Source organism: Chanos chanos, chromosome 5 (assembly GCF_902362185.1).
Source record: "Chanos chanos chromosome 5, fChaCha1.1, whole genome shotgun sequence".
NCBI lineage: Eukaryota > Metazoa > Chordata > Actinopteri > Gonorynchiformes > Chanidae > Chanos > Chanos chanos.
Window position 1 is genome coordinate 30,468,162 of NC_044499.1, and position 20,518 is coordinate 30,488,679.

Below are 20,518 nucleotides of genomic sequence, written 5' to 3' on the forward strand. Positions count from 1 at the left end.
CATACGGTTCACTTAGTAGGAAACAACATTTTGTGCCCCACATTGACTTTGAGCACCACACCACGAGTGTGCAGTCAGGGCGCGACCCCCAGTAAGCTAGCTTTACCTAAGACACACACGCACACACACAAACACACAAGCAAAAACACAGTAACGCACAATGATGTTTTGAGATGTTCTGTAATTTACCTTGGCATAAAATAGATGTCTCTAAAAAGAACTTCAGGAATTTATGATTATTCATACCTAAAAATTCCCTCTAAAATCCAAACTTTTAAAACTTTGAAATCAAATCATTCCTTCGTGTATTTCTTTTCTGAAGCAGAGTGAGAGAGAGCGAGAGAGAGAGAGATAGCGAGAGAGTGAGACCGAGAGAAAGAGAAAGAAAGATAGAAAGAGAGATAGAAAGTTTGTGATTCTCTAACCTGTCTGAGTGCCTCCATCTCCTCACTGGCCACCCTCCTCTCTGACGACGTGTTTTTCAGTTTGGCCTCGGCGACCTCTAGGCCTGTCTGCAGTTTGTCCACCTCTTTGATGACCTGGTCTCTCTCACTCATGATCAGCCTGTACTCGTTAAACACGGAATCCCGCTCCTCTTTGTACTTCTCCGCCTCCCTGGCAGCCTTCAGCTGGAGTGTTTTATAGCGCGTATTCTCCGTCTGTAGCCTCTCCACCTCCCTCTGGAGCTCCTTGTTCTGCGCCGCCGCCTTGTTCAGCTCCTGCTGTAGAGCATCAAACCTAGATAGGAGCGCAGGAGAGAGGACTCAACAGTGTGACAGGTGGCTGCTCACTTAAGATGAACAGAAGACTAACGGCTTCACAGTAAGGCTGAGAACTGGTGTTAATTATGATGGAGCGCCACACTTGACTAATCTCATCAAGGATGGATTCAAAACTGACCAGTTTCACTAAAGATAAATCCCAGACCTGAGTCAAATAAGCATTTTAAGTGTCTGAATGTCCTGGCTGTGTCCCAGTACTACTCTGTGACTCCTTCACCTTGTGTCCTTTTCCATCAAAGTCACCAAAATTCTAATAGGACTTAGTATGTAGCAGGAATGCCAGGAAAAAGGTCTCCTAAACTCCTTACAAGGTCACAAGGAAAGGAAGCACCGAAGAGTATTGGAACAGGGCCCAGTCATTCATTCAAATACTTCAAACACTTATTTGACCGTGCGGTCAGATGGATTCCACTGAGTGCAGATGAGGATGAGGATGCACACTGCTGGTATCAGACGCACACACACTCTCTCTGGGTGAGAATAAGTAAAGTCTATGATTAAAGAACTGTGTGTCCTGAGAGAGGCTGGGTACAGCTGGTATGGGCAGACCGGACAGCTGTCACAGCTCAGAGCTAAGTGTGACTCTTGCTAACTGTTGAGTGTATAAAGTCAAACCGGCTCCTGTCTGTGGGAAACAACTGATCTTAGCAGACTCTGTTCCTTCATACCTGCGCATTGATGTAGAGTACTGCTGTTGGTAATGAAGGGCTGAGTCTCTCTGTTTCAGCAGCATGTCCATCTGTTTCTGCAGCCGTCTGTTCTCCTCCTCTGCCTGTTCCAGACGGCTCAGGTCGGCATTGTGGCTGGCTGTCTTCTCATTGTAGCGTTTCCTCAGTGTGTCGTACTCTTTCTTCATACCCTCCAGTTTGTCCATGGCTGTGTCGTAAAGTTTGTTCAGGATGTCAGACGAGCCATTCTCTCTCATTACCTGAAAGGGAAAACTCATCTGTCAACACATGACAGCTGGGGCGTGACACGTCTGCACACACACACACACACACACACACACACATACACACACACACCACCTCACACTGATCGACCGCATCTAACCCGCACCGTCACTGTTACACCAGCAGGTGGCACTACTGTGCCAGTGTGTTAACTAAACGCTGTTTCACACTGAGGACACTGGTGAAGGTTCGTGAGACATTTACCCAGACTCGCTGCAAACAGGACAAGTGCTAGTTACTGTCTATGAGAAGCTTCAGTAGTCCTGTAGTGACAAGGCAAAGCCCTTCTGTAAAGACTACATATAGAGAGGGAAGAAAATTAAGAGCAAAAGGCTACAGCAAATAGAGAGACAAAAAAACTTTGAAACAGAGCTAAAGCTTCAGCACGTAGAACTGCTTAAAAACTGTGACAGTCAGAACCAGGGTTAAAAAAACTCTAACTGTTTTTGGGTAATACAATTCAAAGCAGCTTACATTCTTTCAAAGGTTACAGACTTCTACATTAAGTAACCAAATGAAACTTGTTCTTGTCTCTAAGCTCCAAGTGAGTTTGAGCAAAATAAAAACCCCCTGCGGTAGTCTTTTTTTTTCTTTTACACAGTTCCTCAGCTATTGATCGATTCCCATCACCCTGCCTTGTAACAGTGTACCAACCACCATGTAATCTCAGCATTCAAACAGGACATTCAACAATGTACTTTCATCTACAATCCTGAGAGAGATCAGATCAGGCTCAGTGTTTGTTCCTCTCTCTCTCTCTCTCTTTCCCTGTAGTGAACTTTTAAAGTCATTAAAGATGCAGTGCAGTGTGCTGCTTCTCTGCAGGCTGGGAGACGAGTCAGAGAGGAGTCATTCATTCCCTGAACTTCCTGACTCACTCAGATGACTGAGCACAGTGACTCATCAGTTGCTGCGTCCTTTAGCCCCAACCAAACAAACACGCTGAGGATACTCATTAGAGTGTCACACTCCAACGTCACAAATGCCAGGCCATTAAGTGTACCACAAAGGGCTTTAGACACCCCTTTCTCCTCCAAAAAAAAAAAACACAAAACACAGCAGCCAAACTTTAAAAGCACACAAACCAAACCCTTGGCTTGTACTGATTTTTTTTGGTCAATAAATGACAGAAAACCACAGAGAAAAACAAATTGAACTCTGAAAAAGGAGAACAGTGTTAGTACATGCAGTGTTGAATGACTGCTCCACTGTTAATAGCGTTATCTCCTTAAAAAAACACATGCTTCAAAAATATTCACAGCTACAGTCTAATAAGAGACAAAATTACTCGGTCAATTAAAGGAATTTTAAAGACGAGGTGGACCAATACTTTTTTTTTTTTACAATACTGGCATGACCTTATTAAAAAAAAAAGAAAGAAAGAAAGAAAGAAAGAAAGAAAATGAGGGGGACAAAACAAATGAGGGTAAGAACTCATATGCCTGTAGGAAGCAAATCAAAAATGGAGCCACACACATTCCTCATGAACTTGTTGGCTATGAAGACAACATTTATTATCCTGACCAATGGCTCAAAAATAACATGGCTAAAAATAGATAGCTGCCAGAGAAAGGAAAGAACGAACAAAGGTTTTTTATCTTCCATTTGACAGAATATATGTCATCTCTGATAACCCACAGAGTGATGGGTAATCTCTACCCATTATAAAGTAGAGACCCCTCACAAATGACTGTTCCAATTTGAAAACGGAATCTGGTCATATAAACAGAAAGGAAAAACAAGCCTTAATAACAACTGTTCACTTGGACCTTTGACAGGAAGCACGGAATTAGACTGAATATTATGGGCATCTTACATTATGGCCTATTCAAAGTATCAGTATGATCAGACACGTGCGGTCAGGGTAGGCAGGGCAGACAGGGCCCACTAGGGGTGTGTATCTCTCACTTATAAGATGATCCGATACGTATCTAGATACATGGGCCACGATACGATTCAGGGACGATACATTGTAATACGGAATGATTCTGTGCGATTCGCTGCGGTGCGATTCAATTCGGCGCGATTCCATACGATGCAATCTGATACAGTTCTTAACGTTAGTTTAATGTAGACATTTTCCATTATAAATTGAAATAAGCCAATTTTATAAAAGTGGCATAGCTTGCCTTCAAATACATACATTTCATAAAGGATCAAGGCATCCCAAGTATTTTTGTTACTTTCCGGCACGGAAAAAAATGGAAGACAAATCATTTCAGAATTACGTTATTGTGTTTATTACTTTCCCAGTAGACACAGATAAAAATTACTAACTGAACAAACATTTTAAGTCCTTAGCAATAAGACGGTCTATGCCGTGGTTACCTTAGACCTCACTGAATTGTGGCTGGACGAAGTAAGTACAGTAAGTAAGTAAGTGAGTAAACTTTATTTGTATAGCACTTTTCACAGACATAAGTCACAAAGTGCTTTACAAGGGCATTATACAACATACCAGAGTGTGTTTAATATCCGTGTCTTTGTATTACCTGTTCTTGCTTGTGCTAGCTGCACTAGCATCCACAGATCCCTCGTTGCCCGCATAGGTTCTACCATGCCGTCTCACCAGGTAAGTGGTAAGATTTGTCGTGCTACTGAATCGCTGTTCTATGGACCTTACAAATGGCCAGACTTTTATCCAATTTTCCTTCCTTCTTCTAAAATCCAAATGTACTCCAAACTTTAAATTTTAGATTTGATGGTGCACTGTAAACCGTGTAAGCACTTTCGGCCGTGCTGTTCTTACCAAGCGAGACTAACGTTACTCTTGTAAAAGGTGAAGGGTCAACGTGAGACGCTGTGCAGATCTATTAACAAATGAGAGGCAGTCATTATTTTGAAAGTAACATGACTAGTAACTTCACATAAGTGAGTCTTTCGCAGCAGCTAAACAGTTAAGTAGAATTAGCAGCAAAGCTTCAGTCACCGGTTCGTAACTTTAGAATCGGGCCATCGAACGGGTCATGGTACATTTAGACCGATCCAGGGGTCTGCTTATAGATGCAGTCGCATCTTTAACGTTAAAACCGCTTTCCGATTCGCATCAGTGAATCGTTACACTCTTAGTGACTACCCTGTGATCATTTAATCAAAACATTCGCACTACAAACTCATAACAACATATCAAAATCTCACTCTAGTTACAAGTCTGATGTGTTGTAGCGTATTTTTAATGAGATTTTCATGTCTTTTCCTTTTTAAGTCCTTAAACTTCTAGGAGCAAAATGCTGCATAGCGCACAAGCTCGCCTACTTTTTCAATGGCAAGGAAAGGCTCCAGTGTTGCCAGATGGGAAATGTTAAAGTATCGTTACAGAGGGTTAAAATGATCATATTTTGTGGGAAATTATCGTAAGCGTGTCATAACCAAGAGAACAAACAGGCGTAAATGTGCAATTTCAGAAAACACGTATTTATTGAGACGAACGACTTTTTGACACCGCCTACAAATCTAGCCACACTGTTTAAAAAAAATTAAAAATGCTGACGTAGTTATAATGATGCATGGAAGGAGGTAGTCTTGCGGGACTCACTCAAATAAAAATGTCTCCACATTGAAAACAAAAGCATAGCTGTTAAATAAATTAAAGGCTATAATAGTAAGTGCAGTCACACTCATCATCACAACAAGTATGACTGGCTGGAAAGACATCACATGACAAGAGACGCGTAAACACAGACATACGATGTGTCCGAAACTGCTCACTATTCACTATATAGGGCACTATATAGCGAGTCCGCCATTTCGTAGTGCTGTCCGAATATATAGTGAGAATTGTTATACCCTATATAGTTCACTGAAAGTATCCCACAAACGATCGACTAAGACCTTCATGCATTGCGGCCTGTGTTGTGAAATCAGGCAAGTCTTTACAGACCAATCAGATACAGATGTTCTGGCGTCTGTTTATGTGGCAGAGATAAAACAATACGAATATCCGGCGCATAATTATGTAGCAGCGTAACATTCAAATAGTGTCCGAAATGTATCAACAGCTGTCTGCCCGTATGCCCTAGTGAGTGTTCTATGTGCCAAACACTATATAGTGAGTAGGGGGTAGTGAGTAGGGAGTGATTTCGGACACAGCGATGGGCTCCATATTTTACTATCCTGATCGTGTTGGGAAATGAATTAAAATGAGATAGCCAAGACTGATTGAAACCACTAACAGTAAGTGTCACAAAATGATCAAATCATTTTACGTTATGGGACTTTTGGCATTATTGATCATACATCGAACAGAGGGCAAAATTATCATATAAATACGATAATTATCATACATCTGGCAACCCTGGGAGGCTCTGCTTTTTTCATGATTGCCTTTAACATTGTGAATTTCAGAGTCTGCGTATGCATATTGTGTAGCTTGAGGCGAAATCAGTGAACGAGGAAAGGCACTGTTTACAGTGGGAGTGCAAGCAAATCAGAGCCATCAAGGTGTTAAATTCCTACAATGTCATAGATATTTGTGCTATCAATAAAGCAAACTAGCTCATTTGAATTTGAGCAGCTTAGCTACACTTCAGAGTGAAATCAATAATGTTCACCATCAAACGTCTTCAGAGTTTTCATAAACTGGATTGCCAGCAAAAATTACTTGTCATCAAGCAAGGCAGGCCTACACCGGCTTCAAGTGAAGGTAATAGAGGTGTACAGAGACGTCATTATCTGTATCTGTTCAACCAACAAAACGATCTGTTTCTGTATCTGTATTCGGATAGTACATTGTATGTGGGCGTGGTTTATACCGGAAGGCACGTTAAAATCAGGCAAATGTTGAATTTTCTAACCTAATATTCACTGGCAAATTTTGTGCCTTCAAAGCATCAAATTAATTCAATATTGGCATATAATTAATTATGAAATATATTTCCACATACTCATACGGTACTTTTCATCTCTCTCTCTTTTTTTATTTTTAACTAAACTAAGTTTCATGAACTGCCTGAACCTCACCACCACCACCCCGATAACTGGGGGATACAGAACAATCAGAAACTGCAAAAATGTTTTATAAATCAAAAGATTCTGTTTTGCATTGGAAACAGAAACTATTTACAGTTAATACATATAGAAAAATATCCTTCAATTGAGGGGAATAATCTTAAATTCCAGTGATGCTGCATTTGCGATTCTTGATGTGTTAACGTTACTACTGTTCGCTAGGGCAACGTGAATTACAACAGTTTTTGCGCTGTCGCAGGGGAGGGGGGGCAACTACAGAACATAGTGATCACTTTTCAATAATGTTTAGTATTTTTAAATGGAGGAAATAAACACATACAGTTAAAACTACAGGTTGCAGGGGTAAACCAGCTGCCACACCAGGCTTTTGTCTAGCTAGCTCCCGCACCTGCTGGCAGTGACTACAGAACAGCAATCACTTTTCAGTAATGTAAATGAAACAAGTACTTCGTGAAGACTCCTTTGTTGCAAAAATAATGGGCATTTTTATCTTGTGGCCATCCACAATGATATGAATCGATTTTAAGAAATTTAATGACTGACAGGTAGACGTCAATCATGTTTTTTTCCCCCGAATAATAATGAGCAACTTTGGGTAGAAGTATCTGTTTCCATCGCACTATTTATGCTTTCCTGAATAACAGAAGGTAAGCCACTGATTTTGCATTTTTATGCTAGTGGCAATGTTAAATTAAACTCTGAGCACAAAAGGATGTAATTTGGATTTAAGAATGCCCACTGCCTACCCAGCCACTGACCTCACCACACGTCACTAAATAAGTTTATATATAAAAAAATCAAGGATTCAGATTCAGAAGGGAAAGAGTGCCACATTTGATGTGTTTAAACAAGTTCTATGCTAGTCATTGTGGCACTAGCATGTGGTACTAACACAAATGTGCAGTGCTCTTTAACATGTCACCACACATTTACAATAATGCACATTCTGCTTCAACAACATGTTTCTCCACGAGAAACTAGTGTTTTCACCCCGAAGTTCACTAAAACTTCTCTGAACTTTCTCCCACTAACAGTACTTTATTGTCTTTAGTGTTCATAGCTGTGTATATCAGTACGTGTGGTACCACACTGCTTTGCAGTCGGACTGAAATAGGTAACATTTGTTATTGTGTCTTTTGGTTTGAATCTGAGCACAGTTTGGCTTGTGCTTGGTATCTTCTGCACAATCACCTGTTGCTGCTGCAGCCTCATGTCAGCCACCTCTCTCTGGTCGTTGTCGTGGAGACGGCGCAGCTCGTCGCAGGTCTGCTGCAGGTGGTTGTGCTCACGTAGGAGCTGCGAGTAGTCCTGTCTCACGGCCTCCATCTCCTCCTTCAGCTGGGCCTGCTCCCCGGCCACACGGCCATGCAATGTGCTGTATACACATAGACACAGACACACACACACACACACACACAGGCGGGAAGATAGACACACACACATACAAACACACATACACATTAATAAACACACACACACATATATATATACATTAATACACACACACAGACACACACACAAGGAGTGAGACAGGCTAGCCAACTGTCCGACATAACCCTGACATAAGAAGGGGATGGACTAGATTTCACTGGTTTGATGTGTGTACAGTCCTTCAGCCCAGGATTACAGCAGAAACTGTCTGTTTTAGGGCTGATAATGCTATTTCAAACAAATAACAGTGCTATGAAGGGAACAGAGAACAACATGCAGGATAAATATTGTTTGAGAACCAACATGGATTCCAGAACATCACACAATTCTAGAACAAGATGTCTGTAGGACCTTACATGTTCTCCACTCAATTCAGACACAGGCTAAAGCAGCTAGGCTAGAACAGGCTGGCATAAGCAAATCAGAGTCTAATGAAGAATGCATTGTAAACTCAGAAGACAGACATCTTAAAAAGACAAAACTGTTACTCAACCATAATGAATGTAGCATGGCAGAAACTATCTTTAAGGTTGAAAACACAGAGTATTCTGATTGGACAGATGCACAGAGCGCCCTGAAGGATGAGATTTAAACATGCCCATAATCCTTTGTCCATGTGTTTGCATTGCAGCCAGCTGTTGCCTTTCCTTACTATGGAAACAGAATGCCATCAGGAAATTAGACAAATGGCCAAGTCCTTCTGTTGACAAATCCTCCCACAGAAAACCCATTCAGACTGTCCATGAAGGGGGAGATAAAGACTCTTACAGGAAACACTGCTGATGGGCTATACCCTCACATCTTACACAACACTGCAAAACACTCTGGTCTCCTAACTTGCCCACTGTCATGTATTTATAGTCTAGTCTTCGCTGCTGTTATCTTTAGCCTAAATATTTTAGGTCTCCGTATTTCAGATTAATCCATACCCCTAATTCGGATGAGCGTGCTGTGGTCAGAGGACAGCAGTGTGCATGAATGTAAGGCTAATGTTTTTTGCACGTCATGTGTGACTGGCAAAGAAACTCTTCAGAGGTCCCCAAAATTAATTAAAAAAGAAAAAAAATCAGCACATAGACATTTGAGGGACCTCCTTGCAATTTAACTTTTATGACATAACAGGTCATTTCAAATGATAATATACTATCGACAGCTTTTGAAAAATAAACAGGCTGGTTAGATTAATCCTGTCTGATTGTGTTTCAGATACATCCAATCAGAATTCAAATGTGTTGATGCCTGAAAAGCTGCAAAGCTTTCCACCAAAGAAAAAAATCCTTGCAAACACAATAATGAAAATGCATGAATGATTTACTGATGACAGGCAGTGCTTTCAGAGAAAAAAAAATAGCAATGCCATCTCAATTACGAAATGAACACACATTGTTGGAAAAAAAATAAATAATAAATAAATAAATAAATAAAAAAGAACACATGCACATCGGGGGATTAGTGGCTTAACTCCACAGCTTCTAGTACTGCATACAAGGCTTCTGGGTTTAACAAAAAAAAAAGGTTTTTTCCTGCTGGGAGAGAAAAAAAAAAAGAGGTGCAATGTAAAAAATAGAAAAAAAAAAACAAAGCCACATACCCAAATCTTTCTGGTGTTCATTTCTGCTAAGGGGACAAATACAGGTTAAAACGCAGTGGGTGTCCTGGGGGGAGGGCGTGGGCACGACCAAAACACAACACTAAACGCACAAATGGAAGCTGAAATATTGATGGGTGAAACTCACTGGTAGAAGTCTGCCTCCTTCACTGCCTCCTCACATCTCTTCAGGGTCTTAGTGTGCTGGTTCTGCAGAGACTGGAGATCTGCCATGGCTTTCATACACTGAGACTTCAGACGCTCGTAGTCATGGCCTGGCTTCACGTTCGGTCTTCACAACCCACAGAAAAGACAGACAGAGTGAAGGAAAGTTACAGAGAACTGGAGACACTGTACATTCTTCATTTTACAGACAGAGTGGATTGTGTCTAGTCTCACAGAGAGCTATTTCTTGTTCCAGCATGCTTGATAGACTCACTTGTGCTTCACAAATTTAGATATTTTAATGCGAAATATGTCAACTGAACTCAAATATCTGACCCAAGCTGATATGTAAGAGGATTTATGCATGTGTGTAGCAAATCATAGTAATGTCCTTCACCAACAGCACAAGGCTAATAAGTCAAATATCTCAGATTGGGGGAAAAAAATCTGTTACATATCATGACTAAGTGCAGTTGGTTCAGTCAAAGGGTGATAGCAGGAAGGCCAGATTTAAACGAGAGGTAAGCGAGGAGCAAGAAGAATGATTCATTTATGATTTATCAATGGGAGAAAACATGCAGTGTTTATTTCCTGAATTCTCACGCATGCTGTAAATAAACTGCACGTGACTGCTCTGCGCTAATGGCGCGGTGGAAGTTCCGCTGGGGAGAGGAGACAGAAAGAGGAGCAAAGGATAGGAGCGTACCGGCAGTCGTCAAAAGTGGTTCCAGGTGAAGAGAGGGCGAGCCTTTTGCGGAGTTCGTCCCGTTCCCGTGTGACCTGTCTCAGCTGGAACAGCACCGTCTCCAGCTTCTCGCTGATGTGCCGGTTCTCCACGTGCACGGGCGGCGGTGACGAAGCTTTCGCGGGCGAACCTGTGGCAGTCGACACGTCACTGATAACACAGATTCTCCCGTGTACAGTTTGACTCAATACTCAAGATACTAAACCTGCTAACCAATGCTGAATATTATGGTATGGCTAATACGGATTTACTGCGAATATACTCAATCTGCACCAACACCAACTCTAACAAGAATCTCGTGCAACTGTCTGGTTACATGAAAACCTAATGCTTTTACAAATGACAATGAAAACAAGACGCTATAGTAATAAAAAGTACTACTAATGCTAACCATCATTCTGGTATTCTAATATCCATGAAGACATTGCGGTTCTAGCTTTTGCGTCCTCATATGTGTTAATATAAACCTATTGGCTATGCTCTTTTATAAGTCGCTATGCTGAAAAGCGTCTGCCAAATAACTGAATATAATGTAAAATGAGCTTTGCTAGACTGCTAGCTTAGCATCCAGACAACTTGCCAACATATTTCAACCGGTCAGTTAAAAAAAACCAGTTAAATATTTTGGATTTTAAGATTACAGCGCTTTGACCATCCTTGGAGGTTTATCGAATATATGCTGTGTGGCTAAATGTACCGCAGCAACCGTGACCCTGTCGCCTGAGGGGAAAAAACAATGTTAAAAACCACCGAATTTCCTTTGCACAGAATATGTTCTTATCCAATTTTGTCGCTAAACAGATGAATATTTGTCTTTTATGTTCCCTTGACCTACTTTTTTTTTTTAATTTTTGTTTCATCGTATTTTTGGACCAGAAATTGTCAGTTCAGCATTTATCCTTTTTCTTCCATTCAGTTTCCAAGGAAACTTCTAGATTTTTTTTTATGGAAGGGTCATGAATAAGCAATGCCTTTTTTCTTTTATTCTGTCTAGATAGTGGACGACGACAACAAAGTCATCTCTTTTATAAACTTTAATGGACAGTGAGGCCAGTATGTTTCTTCTGGGAGTGAGAGACTGCTTCTTAAGGCCATACACTTTTCATGAGGTAGTGTCTGTGTTTTGTCTGCCCAAGTCATGCCAAGCACCAGTTTGGCAAAGTCCAGGGCCTTCGCAGATAGGTAACAGCCCTCAGAAGGCAACTGAAGCAATCCACACCTTCTGAGTGTGCTCTTATACATTCTCATACGCTCTTACCGTCTATGCATCACCGTATCTTGTTGCAACACATAGCCTTACTGTGTATGCCTATGTCTGTATATGGAAATCAGTTTCTCACATTCAGCAGTTTGTCACTGCAATAATAAAAGTGTCCCAAATTATATTAGTGCTCTCTCTCTCGCTCTCCCTCCCTGTCATCATTTACTAAGTTGTCTTAGAATGTATGTTACAGGGCTCTGAGCTTGGTTCAGATGTGAGACCATTGACTAAACATAAGAAAACATATTCACACACATACACACATCCCAAACCCACCTAAGCTGCTGAGAGAACTGCTGCTCTCTGAGTCTGAGGGCATGGTGGAAAGCACACTGTATGTGGACCCTGCAGAGAGGGAGAGAAAAGCGAAAGAAAAAAAAAAACACCTTTTACATTCACTCTGAAACAAGACACAAGCTGGAGGCTGGAGGGAGAAAAAATGACATTTACATTCTCTCTCTTAAACAGTACAGCACAACAGTGGTAGTTAATGATCTCTATTTTCAAATGAGCTACATAACTTAATTTTCCTCTATCAACTGAAATTATTGTCAAAACTGAAAGTATTGTCAAAAATAAAAAAAAAGAGAACATCAGCTTGATTCCCCCCAATCCCCTTTTTTCTGCTAACCAAATTAGTCAGCAGAGAGCATGTTTGTTTTTGTTTAATGTCCTGGGCATGAACCAGGACTTCATCTTTTTCCCAGTGGACGAAAAAGGGCAGGAGACACAGGCGACACCCACCCTATTGCTTTTATGGATTTCATTGACCTCAGCACAGTAGCACACCTTAAAGCAGCTGACACCCCAGCTCATGCTTTCTCTTCTTTCTTTCTTTTTTTTTTTATTCAACAACTTGTGCATGAGATGTGAGCTCCTGCTCTCTCAGGCCCAGAGCAGAGGGCCTGACAAACAACTCTGTTTACCCACAATCCCTGGCTTCTGCATCGGCCCCCTGCTCTGGCACTGCTCCCTCTGACTAGAGCAGTCTGGGTGGTTTGATTCAGAGGAGAGGAGGAAGAGAGAATGAGAGAGAAGGGGGAGGAGGTGAAGTAGGGAGGAGAGAAAGAGGGAGAGAGGGTGGAAGAAAGAAGAGAGACAGACAGTAAGGGAGTTAGAAAGATCAACTGTGTGAGTGTGTGTGTGTGTGTGTGTGTGAGAGAGAGAGAGAGAGTGGTGCCTCAGGAGTGATGGAATAGGCTGGAGCAGGCAGTCAGTCTTTTGTTCTGCGGAGCCGTGGTTTCCCAGGCCTCTAGTAGGGCAGACAGTGTGACAATGAACAGGGTTCACAGCAGTGGCTCTCTCACTCTCTCTCTCTCTCTCTCTCTCTCTCTCACACACACACACACCCCCACTCTCCTGTTCCTGGAAGTCATGTGACCAGAGCTTGATCTCATTTGGGCTTGGTGTGGATGGATGACTAGATGACACTAACTTTGCTTTAGCTCGTACACACACTCTATAATGTAAGGAGATATGAAAATGTACTCCAGAAAAAACCTTTCCATGAAACCATCACCATGTATCTGAAGAGCGGCTAACTGCCATCTGATGACTTCACTTTCTCAAATAGATCATAACCCTAAATTAGACTTGCATAAAGTAATAACACAAGCCATGCCATAAAGCCATAAAACAAGAGCTATACTGTGTCTATTAGGCTACCAGAGGCTGGGCTTTCTCTGGGTCACTTATGTTATTATTCCCACAATGTCTCACACACACTGATAGACCTTCACATTTTACTTGACCTAATATTTTGATTCAGATGACCATCTGTAGAGCTGTCATTTGTACAAATGAAGGCTTATGATTGGCTAATATGACAAAGGGCTGCTCCAATAATCTTTACAACTCTCACAGGGTCAATATATCCCACACTACCAGGATGTTGTCTTAAGAAAACGAGGGTTGTTCCTAACATGCGCTTGCAACATCACTTTTATTATATGGATACACTGGCCTCTTCCCAAATGCTTGCATTTTGTTGTTATGAACATTTGAATCACAAGGCTTTGTAACAGATCCATGCCAACTACAGCAGAAGGAGCAGGGCTGCTGCTGCTGCAAGTTAGTCATCGTTTTTTTCAGCACCAAACCTCAAAATATGAATCAGCAGAATGTAGCTCAAATTAGAATTTATAGTCATATCCTTTTCCTAATCCTACTTTGATGCACAGAGAGCTTTGCAGCATAGCAACTGAAGGAGGAGGAGACAGATTCTGAGATTCTATCATGGAAGGTTCCGAAGCTCTATTATGACATCACTGCCGTCTTGTTCCCAGCATTCTCCCAGATAGAGAGGATGTCGCTCATTTGACTGTCGTTATAGATACAGTGCAGACAGTCATTATGCTTTACCACACACAGTTCAGCTGAAAAACACCAGGCAAGTTGCTCTCCACATACACTGACTGAATATATGTTCTGTTTCCTGGAAAATAGACGTTACATAAGACCACAGTCTGTCTCACATTTCAACAAAAACCAAGACTTCAACAACGATGAAGCACTAATGACTGTGAACTCAATAATCTGTAACGAAGAAAAAGGCTTTGCAAATGATAGGCTATTTTCCTTTGAAATACAAATTAGCCTATGCTTGACAAACAGGTTAAGACATACATTAGCTTAACAGTTCCCTGGACTAGGCTCTATGGGAGAGCTGTGAGAGTGTGCAACATGGAACAAAACAAGAATCGATTCAACTTTTGAAGCTCTATTACAAAATGATCTTCCCAACTACTTCTAACAATCATCCCAACTTTACTTGTACCTGTTCTACACCCATGTGTCTGTCTGCAAACATGCATTATAAAGATCAGATAATGCCTAACAGAGGACTCCTGTAGACTCACTGGTCATTGCTATCCCTCACTTCTTGACAGGGTGACCATCTTGACTGGATACTGCTGTGGAACAGCATTAGAGCTGTTTAGGGACCAGAGAAAGTGAGACCATTTTTTGTGAAATAAGTGGGTTGTAGTTTGGGGGGGGGGGGGGGGGGGGGGGGTGTTTGTTTTGTTTTTGGTTGTTGTTGTTTTTTTTTCCTTTAGCATTGAGATCCCTGCAGCCTGATTACATTCACTGGGGGATGATAGCTGATATGCCCTGCAGATAGAATACTGTACAGATAGAATACAGATAGAACACTGTAGTAACAGTGTCACGACAGGGGATCAGTGCAGGAGTTGTTCTTGGACAGGCATTTGTTTGGGCAGCCCAGTGGAGGACCCACTGAAGGGACCCAGTGATCCCAGTGGGTTTAGACACACAATGTAATACATAGAAAATATTTTTTTTTTACCTGTATATGTGTAATGAGCATAACTCTTCCAATCTGAACCTCACCCAAATGGGTCAGAATCAACAAAAGTGTGAGAGAAAAGACTGATGAAACTTGTGACAACAATGAAACAGACATGGCACGTCCAATATCCAATACGTAATGGCCAAAAGCCATAAGATTACAAACCCACAGAATTACTGATGTTAATATGAAGAAGACGTGATGCTCTTAACAGTCTTACAATTTTAGTATGAATGAAGCTGCACTCCAAAGATCCTTGTTGGTCTGGATCTAACACAAATTCACTAATAAATTAGAAAGTGTTTCCAGGTGACTTTTCAATCACGTAAAAAAACAAAAAAACACTGTGATTAAAAGGGGAAAATCCACCCCGATTATTTACACTGTTTATTTTGTGAAATCATTTATGCATAGCGAGGACAGTGAGCGATCCTTAATTTATGCTTAACACTGAACTTAACTTTAATCCGCTAACTTTGTCTCCATGGAAACGTTTATGCAGCAGTTGGGTGCGGAATATGATAAATCAGCTAGCAAGAGTTAAGCAGCACAAGAAAGCAGAGCAGTCATTTTCCCCAACGTTTACACAGCTCACTGTGCCTAATTAGACAATAAAATGCAGAGTCGACAAATCCAGCAACCTAGGAATCTTTCTGACAACTTTATCCTCTCTCCATTCAATTACTCTCTCATAGAGTAAAACAAGACACCATGAAACCTTCTCAGAACATGATTTATGTCGCAGGCTACACAAATGGCCATAACATAATCTGAGCGACAATTCCTCTCCTTATCCAAATCGCAGTTGTAAGCACTCCATTGGCAGAGGTTCCCCGTTACATAAGGTAGTGTTGGCCTTGACGTTCAGTAGCTTCTCTCAGCTCTTCCCCAGAACGCAAAGCTACAAAAACTCTCTGCGAAAGAAGATATCCTTACGCACAAAAGAAAAAGATGTTACAAAATCCTCTCATAGACCTAAAGGCACAAAAAAAGGACAGAGGGTTTTTTTTTTTCTTTTTTTATGGTTATTGTTGAAACCCAAGTCCGGAGCCATAAAGACAGAGAGCTGAATCTCTCTGAGGGTAAATGTAGGGGAGCCAAGGTGTATTGCCTTGTCCTGTCAGCTGGCATTCAGTTCAAAGGATTTTTTTTTGTTGTTGCATGGAGCCAAGCAGGGGAAAGGAGATGAGCAGGGCCTAACTCCGACAGCTGGCAAACAGCAGCCGTGCAGGATCCGACATGGCCATGCCCAAAAAAACCTGGCCAGGCATCACCAAATTCTGTTACCTAGAGAACGAACCACTTTCAGTGTCCTTCCACACATACTCCAGTGATAATGAACTCAAATGGACTAAGAAGATGAGCAATGCAAAAAAAAAAAGAAAAAGATTTTGTTTTGTATCTTTTATTTTATTTCAATGTTAATCTTTAAAAATGAAGTCAATCCATGAACGAATCAAGCGATGGGGTAAGCCGCTCTCCCAAAAGCAAATTTGAACCAAGCCATCAGCAAGCAGTCCCAGTAAAGTCATATACTGTACAAAAATGCAGTCTAAGTCTCCTTGTGCATGTTCTAGTGGTTCAGCTTTACCAACTTAACAAACACATTTAAGGTTTTGTGGTGTTATGTTTTTAGCACAGATCTTTTTTTCCTGGTGTGATTCCCAAACTATTCTAACGCCAAATGCTGCCTTACCATTGATCTCAGCACCACGCTACCATGCAGGATAACTGTGTTTCCTTCATGGAGTATATACTCAATTAGCTTTGCCACAGTAGGCTAGTTTTCCACGGTTAGCTTCAATCAGGGCCCGGTATCTGTTCAGAGCTGTACTGAAAAGTCCCTGCAGCTGTAGCACACAGAAATATAGGCTAAGTGCTCGGCTGGAAAACATCTGCTGTCTGTTTCACGCCACTATCCTGCTGGATATGTGACAATCGACAAAACACCACTGACCTCTAATTCGATGGGTATTGATAAACAGAGCAAATGTTTCAGGCCCAGGAGTTTACTGATTGTCCTTTTTTTATTGTTTTTTGAAACTTTATGTTAAGGTGCCTGACTGTTACTCTCTGTTTCAGTGTTTTCACTCTTCATCTGCCTAAAGGAGGGTTTCACTGTGCATTCAAGCCTTTCACACAGGATAACATAAATGTCAAGCAGTTTATCCAGCCTTCCACAAGATAACTGTAATTCTGGCTTTGATGGAAATCAGACGCACTGCTATTGCACAGGGATTTAAGCTGTATTATTACATATAGCTATTTTTAGGTCACTAGCAAATCCAGGAACCTTTTGGTAACTTTCCTTAAGTTACAAAAGCAATGCATTCACTCCAAACACACACACACACACACACACACATAAATATGCTATTTTAGAGTGGTTATTGTTGCAAGAGGACAGCATGGCACTTGGCTGCCCATACAGTCTGCCACAACATCTTGTATTGCATCCATTTGAAAAGTAGCCTTGCTCTGCTGGGGTTGCTTTTAACTTTTCACTTGTATTTACATTTAGAGAGGCATATCTTTGGTCAAAAGCCTTCATCTCAAAATGGCAGCCCCATCACGCTGAAAAACTGAAGGATGGGACAAGGAAAAGGGTAATCTGTCTCATTTTTATGGATTTGCCCTTTGCATGAAACGACTCTGAAACGGATGAAACCGATTATAGCCAACCGTTTCAAATCAAAACGGTTGGACTACGGACTACACAAAGTCACATAAATGCATATTTTGGGGTGTGGGATTTGGAGTTATTATGGAAATTAACTGTTGAACCAAACTTACAGGGCATTTATTACCCATCGTATTACGTTATAGTCAATGGTTGCCTATAATGAATGGTCAAAGAATCTTACAGCTTGTGAGGTTATTATCTCGCTGGGGCATAATAATAATGGTAATCATTAATAATCATCAGTAATGAATAGCTGCAGCAAAACACGAAGTTCACCCTGCCCAAGAAGCATTGTATTACAGTATTGCTGTCATGTGAACAAGCATGCAAGACTTGTTACAGTTTAATAAGAAGTAAAAGGGTGGTTTCTAACATCTAACACTAACGCGACAAAGCTTTCACATACATCAGCATGTCTGAGTAAAGCAATTAGGAGCTTGAGAAGATCCGCACGCTATTTGCATGAAATGTTGACCCACTTACCCAAGTTTAGCGTTGTTTTGAACTAACCAGTTTCTACGAGTCTCTTACCTGTGGTATGGTCCACAGGTCCAACACCGTTAACGATAAGGGCATTGTACAGGTGTGGGTGGGTTTTCTCCAGAGCCAGGCAGAGGTCTTGGAAATGGTCTCGCTCCTTGTTCATGAGCATCTTAAGAAGGAGATCAACTTTCTCTGCACTCGTCGAGCAGTTTTTCTCCAATTCATAACGCTCCACTTGGGTCAGACTACCCAGTTTGCTCAAAAACTCCACGACCCGCTCAACATCTGTAATGGATTCCGATAAGTTCTGGTGGCACTGATCTAACAACTCTTTGTGCTTAGGCTCCATCCCAGCTAGCGTAGTTCGGCGCTTTTTTCGTTCATAGAATCCCTTGGAATTCCGAACAAAACAAGCTCGCAGCGAGATAACTTCTTCCGGATGATCACTAAGAGAAAAACGACACTATGGCCATTGTAACGACTGAGTTAAGTACCTTTTCATCTCGTAATGAGAGAGACACAAGTAGCCATATTTGTTGCCTAAGACTGTTGACTTTGCTGAGAAACCGAAATGCATTTTTTCGGTGTCGAAAAGTCTTTCGCCCTCTCTGTTTTCTTTATCGAATATGACGAAACGTGTTGTATAGCATTTTAACCTTTACGCCGTTCTTCAGAGCCGTATATGTCTCATCCGAGCAGTTGTAAAGTAGTGAAACTCCTTAAGTATTCTCACGAAACCCAGTAAGCTCCGCCATGTCTCAGCAACTCAGCAGCTGCAACTGACTGTCAATCAAAACTTTGTGTAATGACCAAGTAAAGTAAAACGGGGCGGAGCTTCCGACAGACACACCTGGGTGTTTAGATTTTGAATATACTTGGATTCGTATGTGAAAATGTATTTTTGGTTCATAGCCAAATGTAAAGGAAAACTCATTTTAAACACAATATTATCATTTTGTAGGACTTCAGTCTTACGTCTTTAATCATTTTCGTCTCGTAATACATTATACTAGTTTTGTATAACAGTTTAACGTTTTAATGGTAGAAAAAACATAAACAATACAATACAATAAGTACAATACAGTTCGTATGTTATGCTGGGTATCAATGCTAACCAGTATATTTATTTAACATTTGCTTATTATGTCCAAAATGTTTATCGTTAATGTTTGCCCTCTTATGTTGTATTCTTATAGCCTATTTCAAATAGGACAGGAAAATAGCAAACTGCACGTTGTCTTGTGTCTTAAGACACATTGTATTTAAAACGCAGAACCCCAGTTTGTAGCTACACGCTTGTTACCATGGATTATCGGAGTTCATGTGTAAATACAGTTTTCTAGGTCACTATGCAAAATGATAAAGCAAAAGGAAAATGTGCGATCATATTAGTCAGTGTCGAATCGTGTGTCCAGTTAGTCAGATTCAAGGTAATGGTGCTGAGCTAATGGCAGAAGAATGTACATTAAATATGAGGGGGAATTAAGGGTTTAATTTTCGTCGCTGGGTCCTGCAGACCCTATCGTTATGAGACAACGACCTCGGCGCAGAGGTGAATGTACACATTGCGCTATACGTTGTCCTACTTGGATTTAAACAGCTTTTACAATACAGTAGATTACGTAACCTCAAAGCCATGTCATTTTAAATGTGCAAAAATCCATAGGGGCCCTTGGCTACCAGCTGGGGTTTTTAGACTGCGGAGACCTGATTTCATCCGGACACCCGACAAACTCTGTGGAACTGTGAAATCGTGATTTAGAAGACCTATAGAAGAATATTTCCACTGAGGAACCCTGCATACAGTAATGCAAACCGAACTCATGTCCTCACGATTTCGTGACATTTCTGTTCTCTTGACATTGTATTTATCGGGTTTTGTAAGGCTTAACTTGAAACAGCGAGTTAGGTTGGGGGAGGGGGGTACATATGTTCATACAATGAAAAGTGTAATATTTTCACTTAAAGTACGCTGCCATGGATTTTCACTGAATCCGAGTTAACTCTAAGTATCCTCGATCTTTTACATAGAATAACCATCATCATCATAGCAAGGTTGCAATCCGATTTGATCAGAGGGCTTAAACGGTAAATCCTATAGGATTGACAGTATTTGGATCCATAGTCGAGACTCTGCAGTTGTATGCCG

At 41.2% G+C, this 20,518-nt stretch overlaps 1 protein-coding gene across 2 annotated transcripts in view; it reads right to left on the reverse strand.

Moving 5' to 3' along the window:
- Positions 1-18,740, reverse strand: part of LOC115811621 (disks large homolog 5) — a 43,043-nt gene extending 24,303 nt beyond the window's left edge. For both annotated transcript variants that reach the window (XM_030773911.1, XM_030773910.1), the window contains exons 1-7: positions 18,418-18,740; positions 12,170-12,238; positions 10,594-10,762; positions 9,871-10,014; positions 7,895-8,078; positions 1,451-1,710; positions 426-738 (exon numbers count right to left, since the gene is read on the reverse strand). In XM_030773911.1, coding sequence (XP_030629771.1) covers positions 426-738; positions 1,451-1,710; positions 7,895-8,078; positions 9,871-10,014; positions 10,594-10,762; positions 12,170-12,238; positions 18,418-18,718 — 1,440 coding nt within the window. In that variant the 5' untranslated portion in view covers positions 18,719-18,740. The remainder of the gene's footprint in view (positions 1-425; positions 739-1,450; positions 1,711-7,894; positions 8,079-9,870; positions 10,015-10,593; positions 10,763-12,169; positions 12,239-18,417) is intronic.
- Positions 18,741-20,518: the final 1,778 nt, after the last annotated feature.